Below are 16,020 nucleotides of genomic sequence, written 5' to 3'. Positions count from 1 at the left end.
TTAGTCGCCCGCGACAAAACTCCATGTTCGCGGGCGACTAATCTCCCCGAGTTGCCATGACCCGCCATCCCACTGGCGAACATGTAAGTCGCCGGCGGGATGGCACACGCGGCGGCGCGATTTCCCGAAATCGCCGAAAAAGACTCGCGAGTCGACTAATCTCCCCGTGTGCCAGAGCCCTTATACTTTACTGTCTGTTAAGGATAAATATTTGTTAGAAACACATACCTTTAAGTAGAATTTTAGCACTAGGAAACCCATTTCTAAATGCCATTATTTGTATGTGTATCCTGACTTTGTGCTTATGTGTATAGAGAAAGCTTTGCAGAGTTTGTTGGAGTCCCTGACCTGTCCGCCTTATACTCCTACACAACATCTGGAGCGAGAGCAAGCTCTGGCCAAAGAGTTTGCAGAAATTTTACATTTCACCTTGCGTTTCGATGAGCTTAAGGTAAGTACAACAAAAAGTAACTTACTATATTGTACATACTGGGTTTGTATAGCTAATTTACTAGTTATTTGTATCTTCATTTAGATGAGGAATCCGGCAATTCAAAATGACTTCAGTTACTACAGGCGGACAATAAGTCGTAACAGGATAAACAACATGCATGTAAGTGTAGAGTGCACCTCGTAGGAACCTTGCTACCTTCATCACAATATTACTTCTTAAGACAGATTTAAAAGTTGTGTGCTTTTTTTTTTTCCGCTGAAAAAAATAACATTTTCTTAGTACAGGTATGGGACCTGTTATCCAGAATGCTCGGGACTTGGGGTTTTCCGGATAAGGGATCTTTCCTTAATTTGGATCTCCATAACTTAACTTAAGTTAAGTTAAAAATCATTTAAGTATTAAACCCAATAGGATTGTTCTGCCCCCAGTAAGGGGTAATTATATCTTAGTTGGGATCAAGTACAGGCACTGTTTTATTATTACAGAGAAAAGGGAATCATTTAACCATGAAATAAACCCAATAGGACTGTTCTGCCCCCAATAAGGGGTAATTATATCTTAGTTGGGATCAAGTACAGGTACTGTTTTATTATTACAGAGAAAAGGGAATCATTTAAACATGAAATAAACCCAATAGGGCTGTTCTGCCCCCAAAAGGGGTAATTATATCTTAGTTGGGATCAAGTACAGGTACATTTTATTACAGAGAAAAGGGAATCATTTAACCATTAAATAAACCCAATAGAGCTGTTCTGCCCCCAATAAGGGGTAATTATATCTTAGTTGGGATCAAGTACAGGTACTGTTTTATTATTACAGAGAAAAGGGAATCATTTAACCATGAAATAAACCCAATAGGGCTGTTCTGCCCCCAATAAGGGGTAATTATATCTTAGTTGGGTTCAAGTACAAGGTACTGGTTTCTTATTACAGAGATATAGGAAATCATTTTTAAAAATTAGAACTATTTTCTTATAATGGAGTCTATGGGAGATTGCCTACGCCTTATTTGTAACTTTCTGGATAACGGGTCCTGTAATTCCATTACCCACAATGTGCAAGGGTGCAAAGAAAGAAAAAAAAAAAAATCTGTTTCTGCATAATGCTTGGTTCCCTAGGATTTCACCTGGGGGACAGTGGCAGGCTTTTTGGTAAATATGCCCCTTTGCGTACCCAGTAGCTGCCTTAAGTCCTGTAAAGTGCTTTATTTTTTAAATACTTGTTATTGGTAATAATTAAGCCCTGTGGTGTGTGTATATATACATGTACATATATAGCTAATGTAATGCCCATTGGGCAATCATGGATACCGACTGGTGAAAGAAGAGAGGCAGGAGTTATCACATGGGGGAGGGAGAATGTGGCTTAGCAACAGCTCCCAATAGGATGCAGCCGCCTCCTTCGAAGTTTCTTCACTTGCACTCACGCATATATATTATTTATAAAGATTTCGATTGTGAGGGCAAAAATATCAAATAATCATTTGTGTGCCGCGGTTATCTTTAAGCCAGTAGGCTGGGATAAGCCTAGTCAGTGCCGCAATGTGTAATGGGTAAGCAACAGTAACGGTACAGCTTCCTTTCCCATGATGACTAGCATCTGCCCTCCGCAACCCCAGCCAATTCACACAAGCAAAAACAACGTCGGACAAGCAAATACCAGTAGACGCCCTCACTTATTCATTCATAACATATATTGTGCAACCTAAACAAATTTAGCGGTTGTCTGAGTACAACTAAAACTACAAGCCCCAGGAATTTCCAGCTGCTAAAGGCAATTCCCAGTCACGCAGTAGGCTTCTATACATTGTAACTGTGGGCCCTGTAAATAAACATTTATAGACTTCAGTTAGCACTTGAACAGTATGACCATTAGTGATAAATTCAGCATCCACTTGCCCTGTTTATAACCGATCGCTCTGCTATTGGCCAATGGTGCAAGATATATTTTTTTTCTCTACTCCAGTCTTTGCCATCTGTACCTGAGCTGTCAGTTGTGGGGGACTTGTTGGTTTGTGGAAGTCAGATTGTGGTGTGGGTGGTCGTGGATGTGTGGCACCATAATCATTCACTTGAGATTACCTGGGTGCACATCACAAAAATAATGTATAGTGTAGGATAAAGGCATGGGTCTTCTTATAATAGCGAACAAAGTGCTTTTTATTTAGTGAGCCAATGTTTCAGGCCCCTCTGAAACCATTGTCAAGGGTTATGTATCTCTAAACAGTAAGACATTATCTGGGGTATAGATCAATACCTGTGTAATAGTGTGTTACCTGCTGTTCTGTAATGTTGGGTTAATAGATATGCTGCTGTACCTAATACGGGTTTCTCTCCCTTTAATAGTTAGACATTGAGAACGACGTAAACAATGAAATGGCCAACAGAATGTCCCTGTTTTATGCAGAAGCCACACCAATGCTGAAGACCTTGAGTAATGCCACAACAAGCTTTGTGTCTGACGTGAGTATTTTTCAAATGAAACTTACAGGCGGGTTTGATCATGTGATGTGGTCACAACCCTCTGAAATGTCTATTAAATAATTGTTCCTATGCTTGTCCTTTTACATGTTGAAGAGAGGGGCTGTAACCGATATGAAACCAGTCCGAGCGTTGATATTGCTTGACTAGGCTGTAGTCAAATATAAGGTTTATAACACAAGGTTAAAATGATTTGTTGGGCAGCTCCAATAAAAACAGCAGCAAAAGATGTGCCTGATGGAACTTTACCTTTCTTTGCTATAGAACAAAACGTTACCCATTGAAAATACGACAGACTGCTTAAGTACAATGGCCAGTGTATGCAAAGTCATGCTGGAAACACCGTAAGTCACTTTTTATTTTTGTCTGTGTCTCTGTAACTTCAAATATCAGTGTTAACCTCAAACAGAAAGTTAAACAGCATTTGTAAAGCTTCTGTAGGAAACAATATGGTTGTTTAGTTTTACTTGCCATGGAGGAAACTTTATAAACTTTATTAAAGGAGAAGGAAAGTCATTTTGGCATTTTACTGCCAATAGATTTGCCACATTAGTGCCACCTAGAACAATATCTTTATTCTGCAGAAACCATTACCCTACCTGAGTAAACAGCTTTAGAAGCTTTCTCCATTTTCTTAAGATAGCAGCTGCCATTTTAAGTTGCTTCCTTCCTGCAGCTCTAGCCGTTATAGCTGAGATCACACATTCCTAAGGGAGGGGGGAGGGAGTTCTTAGCATTCTGGTGGGAGGGGGGAGCAGGAGAGGGGAGAGAACTGCGCAGACTCTGGCCCCAGGAATTAAGGATGTTTCTAAGAGAGGAAGTCAGACTCTGGAACATCATGTTTACCAAAAAAGAGACAAGAAATCCTGTATTTCTTTTGATAGAGGACTCAGTGCAGCATTACTGTAACGGCTTATGGCTGTATTTACATAGACCTTTTCTGATAAAGCTTACTTAGTTTTTACCTTTCCTTCTCCTTTAAAGGGATAGTGACACTTTATCAGGAATATGTCAGTGTCCTTTTCATAATCCTGTCCCACAGCCTCCCAACAAGACCTCCTTGCAGACCAGTAACCAGTAAGCTCTGCAGTGAACAATGTCTGCCTGTTTGACAAGTCACAATAGGTTGAGGACAAATGTGCGCAATGCCCCAGCCTTTCTGAACTGTGTCCTTCCCCCAAATCCCAACAGCGACTACAAAATAGACAATAGAAAAAGTATCTGCAGTTCAGGTCTGTAATGGGGAGCGGGGTGGGACGGGAGGAAACATGGGCACAGTTCAAAAGTAAGTTTAGCACTGGATAGTTCTATCAAAGTGACACATTCCCGATAGTGTAAGCCTTTTAGTGTTACTCAATCTAAATGATGCTTTTACAATCACTATGTACCCAGTGAATACATTGGAAAACTCTTCTGTACAGTTTCCGTAAAGGCTGTAATCTTAGAATTTGCAATGTATTTTCCCCACAGGGAATACAGAAGTCGATTTACCAGTGAAGACACGCTAATGTTCTGTATGAGAGTCATGGTTGGTGTTATAATCCTGTATGACCACGTGCATCCTGTGGGTGCTTTCTGCAAGACGTCGAAGATTGATGTGAGAATAAATGCTGCGTTGTTCTTGTTACTAATTATTTATCATTTACAAATGAGGGGTAATTGATTTATTATATGCAGGGCAAGAAGCAAAGAGCCAGATATTTTTGTCTTGTCCCTTCCAGTCTCTTCACTCCATATCGGAGCACAGACCTGTCATGTCCCCAAACAAACACAGCACTGCCTGCGTTCTGCATTCGTGTGTTCACTGGGGTCTATTCCCCATAATATAGTTTGGAACACTTCACTATTCCCCTGCTGATCTGGCTGACTACTTTCAGACTCAAATAAAATGTAACAGTAGTCACCTATCCTCAGCCTGCCTTCAGCCTGCATCCTCCCAATCCCACAATTCCCTGCACACATGATGTCAATAAGTAAAGGAACATCACAGTGCAATGCATTGTGGGTTATGTAGTTCCTGCATGCTGTCTGTAAGCTGTGGAGAAGTTGTTACAATTTGTAACATCAGGGTTTTAGTCCCTCCTCCCCTGCCAGGATTTCAAATGATGCAGAAAGAGAAGAACAGTTTTGCAGCTGGATTTCAGCATATAAAAATGGTATTTATTCATACTTTTTGAAGGAAAAGATTACAGTGATAGGTATAATAAGGGGTTCTGTGTTGTGTGGGGCTCTTCAACAAATTTCAGTTCAGAAGCTAGAATTACCTTTTATAACGAGTAATGAAAATGCAAACCATTGAGTGGGTTTAGGAAAATAGAAAAAAACAAGTAAGTTGACTGTACGCAGGGAAAGTACAGGTAGGTGTCCTTTAACTTAGGATAAGGGAATGACTTTCCCTTGGGTCCATGACACTTATATTCCTTAGGACTTTGCTCTCACATTACATAATGTTACAGCCTTCGGCAATGCTCTAGTGACCGTTCTATTTCTGTGCCGTTTCCTTTAGATGAAGGGATGTATAAAGGTTCTGAAGGAGCAGCCACCTGATTCCGTGGAAGGGCTGTTAAATGCTCTCAGGTACACTTCATGACATCTGAGCACCTACCCGACAATTCTTTTATTTAAGGCTGATCATTTATTTACCATTTTGTTGTATCTCTAGGTTTACAACCAAACACCTGAATGATGAATCCACTTCAAAACAGATCCGAGCTATGCTTCAGTAAAATCCTGCGACCGAGGAGGGTTCTTTTACTGACCTCAAAAGATGTATATGTTTACATAATTTAATACAGATTGATGTTAATACTTATGTGTATTTACAGTACATAGCCATTACCTACATGTCACTGAAACCTCCACTGTATTTTTCTCCTTAACCCGACTGATTCTGCACAACCTGCGCTGACACTCCATTACTATGTGACTTGCAAGATGAACAATGTCTGTGTAATTTTTTTTTTTCTTTGTTTTGATTTCCTTTTTATCAAAGTGCTTAAACAATATTTAAAAATATTGTGTATTGATTGATTGTATCTGCTATTTTGTTCCTTGTTGGTTTGTCAAAGAATTGCAGTTTAGGCACTTAGTTATTTTGACCTGTTACATTGCCATCGATCTTCTGGAGGCTTTTATAGGGCGGGCAAAAGTTAAAATACTAGTTAATTCAGTTTGAAAACTACATTTTATAGCATTTACAGTTGGGAGAACACTGCAAAGAGTTTTTTTTCCCCCTAAGTTATCTGTGGAAATGCTGAGCTCTTGGTTTTAATTGCTGACCAGTTATTTACTAAGGCATTGAACCCCGTCGCTTGTGATGTCATCAGTGACATCATAGCATTTAATCTTTGTGTTTATCTGATAGACAAGCTCCTCACTACAGCTAGCTTCAACAGATAGCCCACTGTGGTTTGAGCATGGTTACTTGATTTTTTGGCATTTTTATAGTTAGTTACATCAGACAGAACCATGGGATCTATGGAGCAACACCCAGATGGTGTTAGCTTCTCTGTAGAGATAGCTACATGAAATGGAACCACAGTGGGCTTTGGAGCATGGTAGATTGGCTTTGTCAAGATGATGATAGCTCCTCAGTAGAAGTAGTTACTTCAGATAGAACCACAGTGGGCTATGAATCGACTGCATGGTGGTGTTATCTTCTCAGTAGACCTGGCTACATCTGATAGAACCACTGAGGGCTGTGGAACATGATCGATCGACTTTGTGATGATGCTAGCTCCACGGTAGAGCTAATTAAAGTAGATAGAACCAAAGTGGACTCTGGATAGAATTAGTTACATCAGATAAAACGACAGTGGGCTATGGAGCATGGTAGATTGACTTTGTCAAGGTGATGATAGCTCCTCAATAGAAGTAGTTACTTCATATAGAACCACAATGGGCTATGAAGTGACTGCATGGTGGTGTTAGCTTCTCAGTAGACCTGACTACATCAGATAGAACCAACGAGGGCTGTGCAAATGATCGCTCAACTTTGTGGTGCTAGCTCCATGGGAGAGCTAAATACAGTTGATAGAACCAAAGTGGACTATGGAACATCGTCGATTGACTTTGTGGCATTGTTAGCTCCTCGGTAGAATTAGTTACATCAGATAAAACGACAGCGGGCTATGAAGTTGGCTGGATGGGGATGTTAGCTCCTTAGTAGATCTAGCTCATCCTTGTGATGGTGATAGCTCCTTAGAAGAACTCGTCATATCAGATAGAACTACAGGGGTTCTGGAGCAACTGTATGTCATTGTTATCTTTTCACTAGAGCTAGCTACATCAGATAGAAGCACAGGGGTTCTGTAGCGACTGTATGTCATTGTTATCTTCTCACTAGTCTGCAAAGCCTTGTTCTTTGCTCAGAGACACGTCCTACAGTGTCTGAAAGAAGGAAAATGGGCGGGAGGGCTCCCTATTTTAAAAAAAGCTTTGACCACAATCAAAGCCTTAAGTTTATATTTATTTCTACTAAGCTCCTGAAAAGTTTACACGTTTGTTTGTAAATGTTACCTGTGGCAATTTTATAGAAAGCCATTTGTATCTGGGGGCATATTTTATAAAGGTGAGTAAATAGTTTGCCTCACAAAAATGGTCTTTACACGTGAATTAACAACATGCATCTCAATTAGAGAAATCACCATATGCGTAGAGGCGTATATTTTATCTTGTTACGCCATAGTAAGGCCAATAGTCATGTGGCGTAACCCATTGAAGTCAGTCTGACAAATGTGGCTGCCTAGAACTTTAAAGTCATATATGGTATGGATTCGGTCGGCTCAGTACTCGAGTCCAAACCCTACAGTTCTAGGATTTGGTGCTTCTCTAATTTTTTCATTGATGCTCAGATGTGTAATTTATTTCTTTGCCCCCCCCCCCCTTTTTTATTTCTTACACACCTTAGTGCTCCTTTAAAGGCTTCAGGTGTTTATTGGGCCGGTGCTTGAACCCTTGAGTAGTGAGTTGGTCGAAGCGGTTTGCCATGAATGTGTCTGTAGCTTAAGGGTTTGTAAACTTTTTTTTTTGTACTTTTTCTTAGATTTTGTAAGGGAAGTGGAAATGAATAATTCCTGTAATAGGAGGATTTGCCTTTTTATGCGCTATTTGGATACCAGTTTTTATTGCTCCTTATTCCCTCATGGCCAGTTTTGTGTGTGTGTGTGAGATAAATATAAATATATATATATAAAAGAAATATGCACACTTTGAATGGGGATATATATCATATTAAAGGTAAGACTTGACGTTATGGATCAGTGCTGCTAACAGACATTTGCTTGTTTGAATAATGTACTCCGTTTCACGCATGCATTAACCCTCGGTATATAGAGAGATTATCAAGGACAGTATATATATTCAGTCTATAATTAACTAGAAAATTAGTGAGACTTAGACACACAAATTGGTTGTTGCCGTTCCATGGAAGTTCCACATAAATGTGGGAAAGAGTGTGATATGCCATCATTGCTGCAGTACAGCGAGCGTCTAATCTATTATATAACATTCTTTTGCTCCTTACTAACACAGGACAGGGCACAGTTGTTGTAACTATGAGCTGCCTCATAGCTTATTACCTTGCTGGCATTATTGCACATTCCCCTACATTATTTACCCCACAGTCTGTGCCAGCAGATAGAGCAGACTTTATTGGTGCATCTGGTTCTGCACAATGTAAAGGTCCACATACACGTTGAGACTCGCTCTGCGAGATCGCCAAGCGAGTGGATCTTCACCCGATATCCCCACCTACGGGTGGGCGATATCGGGGAGCGTGTAGGTAAAAAAAAAAAAAAGTTTGATTGTTTGGCCCTGGGGCCAACAATTATATTGGCGGCAAAGGGGCAGTCGGCTTGTTGATGCGGTCCCCGATCCGACTGAATTTTCTAACCTGGCTGATCGATATCTGGCCCCTCGTTTCTGCCCCTACACGGGCCGATAAGCTGCTGAATCGGACCAAGACCGATATCAGCAGCTACAATGGGCCCGTGTATGGGGGCCTTAAGGGGCACACCCTTTTGGGAATTCAGTTATCACGTGATATCTTACACAGTGCTGAGCCATAACGCTCCTTTAAGACAGAGCATAGTATACAGATACAGAAGGTTTTAAGTGTTACGTCATCAATATTTCTTTTTAAAGAACATGTAAATCTATTTTACTGGGGTTGCCAAAATACGAGTACCCCTCCAATGAAATAAATTGTCAGGTTTTTTCCCCAGAACCACACCAGCCTGTGGAATAAACTGTCTGAGAGCCGAGCCACCATTTTACGCCCCTTTGAAATCCTCATCGAGATTTACTTTACTGCACTGCGCTAAATGCCAATCAATAAGAAATTATTGTAGTTTCCTCCACAGGCTGGTGGGGTTCTCTCTTAATGGGAGCACCATCCTGGGGAAAAACTTAGCTAACTGTTTCACTGGTCCCTGACATTTTGGCACCCCCAGTGAAATAGTTTTTACATGTCCTGTAAGATATTTCGTATTCATATGGGGTTTTAATTGTTTGAGTGGCAACCTGTATAATGAATTCTCGAAATTACAGACAGACCCTGCTTTATTGATGCATCTGCCAAGTGGGTATGCCTGTGTTTGCCAGATGCATCAAATACTCCTGCTGCTTCTGTATATTGAGGTTTGTAAACAAAACCTCCTTTGAGAAAGGAATTGACCCTGACTTTTTTGGGTTGTTCCCATAAACGTGATTTTACTTCGAGATTCTACAGTCTGTGCTTGCCCCTTGGGGTGAAGACACACAGCTACTAGTAGCAGCTACTTGTCACAACTACTAAAATAGACAATGCTGATCATTTACTAATAATTGTCTCTACATGTGCTTTAGCAGAGGCAATTCTCAGTATTGTCTATGGCAGGGGATTTTCTGGGGATTAGTAGCTATGACAAGTAGCTGCTACTAGTAGCCCAGTGTGTCTTCACCCTTAATGTTACTTTTGTGCCCTCACTTCGTATGCCAACAGGTGTAACACGTCACTGCTACATCTTCTGCTTTTAATTTTCAGAGAGCCAATGTGTGAATTTCTGTAGAAGACTTTTAGTAGCCATGAAATGAATGTGGGGTGTTATCCGACACATCCTCTGACTTCCATAAATTCCCACAATTCATTCACAGCCATTGAACCAATGACACTGATCATGTAATGACTTAGGAAACATTGCCTTGTGTGCGACAAAAGAAGTTGACAAGTTTGCCACCCGACTTCTGAAACTCCCGTAACATTGTTTTCCCATTTATTTGTACTGCATTGAGTGTTTTGATGTTGCATTTGTAATTGCACTGACAAAAATGATTTGTGATAATGCCGAACTCTTGACCACTCTTTTTTTTATTTTATTTTGTTAATATAGGTTTTGCTTTCTTATTAAAAAAAAATCCAGGAGAAAAAAAAAAACAATTCTTCACGTTGAGGAGTTGTCTGAATTGCATCGTTGTATATAATGTGTCGATTTACCTATGTTTCCCAAAATCTAATCTAAAGCACACACAACTGTTGTGTTATCGTTTATGCAGAGCTTAACAAGACACAATAGGATACAAGTTAAAGCACAGTAATCCTTCCTGATAAATATTCCAATGGACTGATAAGTAGAAGGTGCTCGATGGAATGGTTCAGTCACCTGCGATAGATCTCTGCTGTCGCGGGTGACAAACTGCTCCGAAAAGGCTTTCCACCGGCAACAATAGGAGTCACCGGAGGAAAGCCCTATGCATTGCTTCTTTTTCCGAAGTCACGTGAAGTTGCCTGCAGGAGGAAACTTTGTGTGACTTTGGATTTCCGAAACAATGCAAGGGCTTTCCACCGGCGAGTCCTATTGTTGATGGAAAGCCTTTTCGGAGCATTTGTCGCCCATGATAGCAGAGATCTATTGTGGGCAACTGAACCACTCTGTGGGTTCTTACCCTAAATGTCTTTTAAATTTGCTGATTTTCTGAGCGCTTTAGTTACAATACAGACTATGTGTGCTAGAAACATTTTAAACCCCTGTGGAATATTTTCTGTGCTTTTCTAAAGTAAGCATGGTCTTTGCTTTGGGGGGGAGACATATATTATTATTTTTTGTTTGCAAATGTATTTAGGTTCTTGACAAGTCCTCTCATTTGAAGGACCTATGGCCTTTCCTCAATGCAGATTTACTCCAGGTTGTTCAGCTTAGGCAGATGAAGCTTGTGCCCTTCAGTTTTAGTGCCACTGTTTCTGGGTAAGGGTGAAGACACACAGAGCTACTAGTAGCAGCTACTTTTCCATGGCTACTAAACACCAGAAAATAATCTGCCATAGTAAATACTGAGAATTGCCTCTGCTAAAGCACATGTATAGACAATTATCAGTAAATGATCAGCATTGACTATTTTAGTAGCCACAACTAGTAGCTCTGTGTGTCTTCACCCTAAATTGAGGTCAGAGCTCTGACTGGGTCATTTATTTTGTACCAACAACTCATCTAGTCCCTGATCAAGAAAATCATCCCCACAAAATGATGCTTTCACCACTTGGTCAGCCATACCAAGCATTTGTTATTCAGCACAATGAGAGAATTGGTCAGGGGTCTAAATACATGTCAAGGCACTGTGTGTGTATATTCTCATTCTCTATGGCATGATTGCTGCTACTGAGGTTTAGTTCCAGTTGAAGCTATACTGGCACTTGATTGTTTCATTTGAAAGTTTATTTTGTAGCGATTGCCTTTAAGACAGCTCTTCTCCAGCCAATCCAAGCATGCAGCCCTCACACCAACTGGAGCCAGTGCAAAAGATCAGGGTAGTTTCTGCTCTGTAGCACTGCCACCTCATTGGCTTGTCTGCGTGCTAGGCATGATAGCATTGCCCAGTAATAAAACCACTAAAACTCTTCTCAACACACAGTTATCTTTTAGGAAACATGTCTGTCCACAGTCAAAGCCAAGGGCTTTCTTGCAATGGTTTCATTTGTTGGCAGTGGATGTGGCCTCTATTAAACCCAGAACGAAGCTTTGATCAGAACACCTTTGCTACAAAGTTTATTTGCTATTAACATGTACCATTTAGGGCTGTGACACATGGGGAGATTAGTATCCACACAACAAATCTCCCCGCAATGCCATCCCACCAACTAACATGTAAATCGCCGGTGGGATGACATACGCTGCGCTGCGATTTGCCGAAATTGCTGAGGTTTCCTCTCAAGGCAATGTCTTCAAATCGTGGCGCCGTGTATGCCATCTCACCGGCGATTTACATTCTAGTTGGTGGGATGGCAATGCGGGGAGATTAGTCGCCCTCGACAAGGGAGATTTGTTGCGGCACGACTAATCCCCCCCCCCCGTATGTCACGGCCGTTAAGTTGCTTTTGGGGGGAAGCGTACTGATATATCCTCTCTTTGGAGAATTTACTTCCCATAGGGGTTGCAAGGAAACAAATTCAAGACTTTTGAAGCTGTATTTTCTAAATGCCTAAATCCAAATGTGTAGGACCTGCCCATCTTGATCCTTACAGTTGTATCGCTGCATGTATCAATTTGCACAAGTGAAGAAATGGTGGCATCCAACTGAAGGCCATGCCTTCACACTATGTGCCTGACCCTGTTCTATCATAAGGCACAATATGGCACAACTAGGGTATCGACCCACACTTGGCCTATGGGTGCGATTGCTCAGAGAAGAGTGACTGCTGCTTTTATCCGATATAAATCCATGCAGGGTCCAGAGTACTTTATAACAAAACACTATGTTAAGTTGTCAGTATTAAGAATATATATATATATTACTGGATTGTTTCCAAATGTAAAAACACTAAGAAATACAAAGCATTAAAGTCTAGATTCTTCTAGCATAATAAGCCAGGGCTCTTGCGCTGATTCTGCCTGGATTGCATTTTTTTGTACAAAAGATTGTGTGATATGAAAATAAAAATTATAAATGGTAACCACTGGTTATTGTGGGGGTTTATTTGTCTTTTGTTGTACTACTCTAAGTCTGAAAAGGAGACATCTATAGTAGTGACATGCAGGTCAAGAAAACTCAACCCGCAAAATGTTGCCATTGTAGGAGACGTACCCAACCTGTATCCGCCTCATTCTGCTCTGTGCAATACTTCTGCACGATACTTCTGCACGTGCCTTAGGTTCCAAAACAGGGAATCTTTGGGAGCAGAGGAACAGTGTACTTAGCCAGTCTGACCCATACCCTAACCCTACTGACCCAAGAGTAAACCCGGAAGTGTGTGGTTGAACGTGCACATCACTAGTCTATACATATATATACTGACAATGGCTTGGCAAGGAGAAACTCTTGAGTTTTAATAGGCCAGGTGTTTCATTGCAAAGCATCCAATCGCACAATGGCTTTTTAAATAGGTGACCAGTAAATGCTAATAGCTGGTTGGTTTATATGAAATTTGCACTACATAACCCTTTAGTCTAAGTGATCCTATTCCCTACAACCTCACAGTTTGACAGCCCTCGCTCTAGATTGTTTAAAAGAGAATAATGAGGACGCATGTATGAGGTCTGCTATCTAGTATAGCAATGAACCAAAATCCAGCCCTGTTTGCCAGGCAAGTTAGAAAGTGTTATCTGTCCATTCCATATCAGCCAGTGCATGGTGTATCGGAAAATGAAGCTTGGTTGAGTTCTGGTACCTAGTATAGCAATTAACCTAAATCCAGCCCTGTTTGCTGGGCAAGTTGGAAAGTGTTATCTGTCCATGCCATATCAGCCAGTGCATGGTGTATCAGAAAATGAAGCTTGGTTGAGGTCTGGTATCTAGTGTAACAATGGACCTAAATCCAGCCCTGTTTGCTGGGCAAGCTGGAAAGTGTCATCTGTTGATGCTATATCAGCCAGTGGATGGTTTATCGGATAATGAAGCTTGGTTGAGGTCTGGTACCTAGTATAGCAATGAACCTAAATCCAGCCCTGTTTGCCGGGCAAGTTGGAAAGTCTTATCTGTCAATGCCATATCAGCCGGCAGATGGTGTATTGGAAAATGAGGACACTTGGTTGAGATCTGGTACCTAGTATAGCAATGAGCCTAATTCCAGCCCTGTTTGCCGGGCAAGTGGAAATGTTTATATGTCGATGCCATATCAGCTAGTGGATTGTATATCGGAAAATGAGGACGCTTGGTTGAGGTCTGGTACCTAGAATAGCAATAAACCTAAATCCAGCCCTGTTTGCCAGTTGGAAAGTTTTATCTGTCGATGCCATATCAGTCAGTGGATGGTGTGTAGGAAGCTTGGTTGAGGTCTGGTACCTAGTGTAACAATGGACCTAAATCCAGCCCTGTTTGCTGATGCCGTATCAGCCAGTCGGTGGTTTATTGCAAAATGAGGATGTTTGCAAAAATTGTTATCAAAACATAATGCCAGGAATGTTGGTGTTTATATTTAAAAATAGAGAAAATCCCCTTAAACCTGTATAGATTTAGTTTTAAAAAAAAGCTGTTCTATTATACTTCCAGTGTCAGCAGTAAGTCACTGGCCTTTTAGTGTAACCTGAAGTAGAAACATAGGATGTTGTTTTATGGCCACATCAGTATTAACTTCCAGAATGCATATGTTGCGAGTTAAAGTCAAAGAGAGAGAAATTGAAAGCAGGCCGAGCTCGGCATTTATGGGATGCACATTTCCGCTCATTGTGTCACACTCGCTATTCCTAAATTCTCCTAAATGCTGTGCCTGGAATGCAAAACCTCACAACCTGTTCTTGGGATCTTAGTTTCCATGGCAACCACAAAAAGCTGCTTTTTTTCCCCTGTGAAGCAGAAACTGTGATAGATACACCATTGAAAGACAATGTTCAGATTCAGCAGTTCCTGAGTAGATCATTGATCTGGCGTGTAGTAAAAAAATGCCACTAATTCAGGATTTGGACAAATCCGAGCCTTTTTCCACATTATTCATGTACTATCAGTGGCAGCATATAGTGAATAATGTGCCTGTTATCGTAAAATGTAAGGATGTTATAAATCACTGTGGAATTCCATGACCATCTGAAGGAAAATGGTTGAGGGCCAAGAGCTTTGGAGCCAAGTGAGGGTAATGGAGCTGAGGTGACTTCTTATGTCCTAATGTTTTACTACAGGAGGTAAATAATTCATGTGAAACCATCACTAAGCACCGATTATAACTGACATCACTAAGAACCATTTATATGGATATTGGTGGCATTCGTTTATTATAAGGATAGTATAACTCAAGACCATATAAAAAGTACAAGGTCAAAGGCCGAGTGCTTTTATACAGATTTGCTCATCACTATTCTCCACCACCATGAGAACTGGGGTTAATTTTCCCCATGTAAGTAGTGCCATGTCATTCATGTAGTTCAGGCACTGTCAGTATAGGGCAATCTGGGCAATTTCCTACCAGCAGAAGTCCCGGATCAAAGGTGGAAGAGGAATTTTCATTCTTATGGTTGTACATAGCCGTGGAGCAGGTCCCGTGAGAGCTCCAGGATTTACAGAATACCACGCAAGAGTATGGGTAGATGGCTACAGGCATCTTCGGGAATAGTCCTCATTGGCTGAAATAGTTGGCTGGTGTTTCATTAGACTTTTTCAAACCTGGCTGCTCTACAAACTGTACCCTAGCAACAAAGTCTACCTTAGCTTCATTCTGCTTGCCTCTTATCTCTATGCTCTCCAAGCAAGACTGTTTCATGTTGTTGGCCGCAACATGGCAACAGATACAATCATTTGTCCACAAGAAGTCTTTCTAACCAGTGAACCAAATCTAAAATCAAATTTGAAAACAATCATCGAAACTACAACTTTTCAGAGATCAGTGTGGGACTGGCCCATTAGGATAGATCCCAGTGCGCCCAGTTGCTCCAGGGCTGTGCAGCAGGTATGTGAGTGACAGATGGAGGTGGTTGGTGGCTCTAAAGGCTAGGTCCTCTAGCAGAGCTACTCTGCAGGAAGAATGGCCAAACTTCCATGTGGTTGCAGCACCCCCACACCTGTCCCTTTAAAGGAGAATGAAAGGTAAAAACTAAGTAAGCTTTATCTAAAAAGCTCTATGTAAATACAGCCATAAGCACTCACAGAAACACTGCACTGACTTCTCTGTCAAAAGATTTCTTGTGT

General features: G+C 41.1%; 1 protein-coding gene across 1 annotated transcript in view; it reads left to right on the top strand.

Moving 5' to 3' along the window:
• fam49a (family with sequence similarity 49 member A) overlaps window positions 1-5,954 on the top strand; it is a gene marked incomplete at its 3' end in the record, with an annotated part of 51,177 nt that extends 45,223 nt beyond the window's left edge. The window contains 7 exon segments of the mRNA NM_001016838.2: window positions 315-451; window positions 536-613; window positions 2,800-2,916; window positions 3,199-3,278; window positions 4,405-4,531; window positions 5,441-5,511; window positions 5,597-5,954. Of these exon segments, the coding sequence (NP_001016838.1) occupies window positions 315-451; window positions 536-613; window positions 2,800-2,916; window positions 3,199-3,278; window positions 4,405-4,531; window positions 5,441-5,511; window positions 5,597-5,660 (674 nt within the window).
• Between the last annotated feature and the right edge of the window lie 10,066 nt (window positions 5,955-16,020).

The sequence above is a fragment of the Xenopus tropicalis genome, chromosome 5, assembly GCF_000004195.4.
Source record: "Xenopus tropicalis strain Nigerian chromosome 5, UCB_Xtro_10.0, whole genome shotgun sequence".
Classification (NCBI taxonomy): Eukaryota; Metazoa; Chordata; class Amphibia; order Anura; family Pipidae; genus Xenopus; species Xenopus tropicalis.
This window is presented reverse-complemented; position numbering and strand designations above follow the sequence as displayed.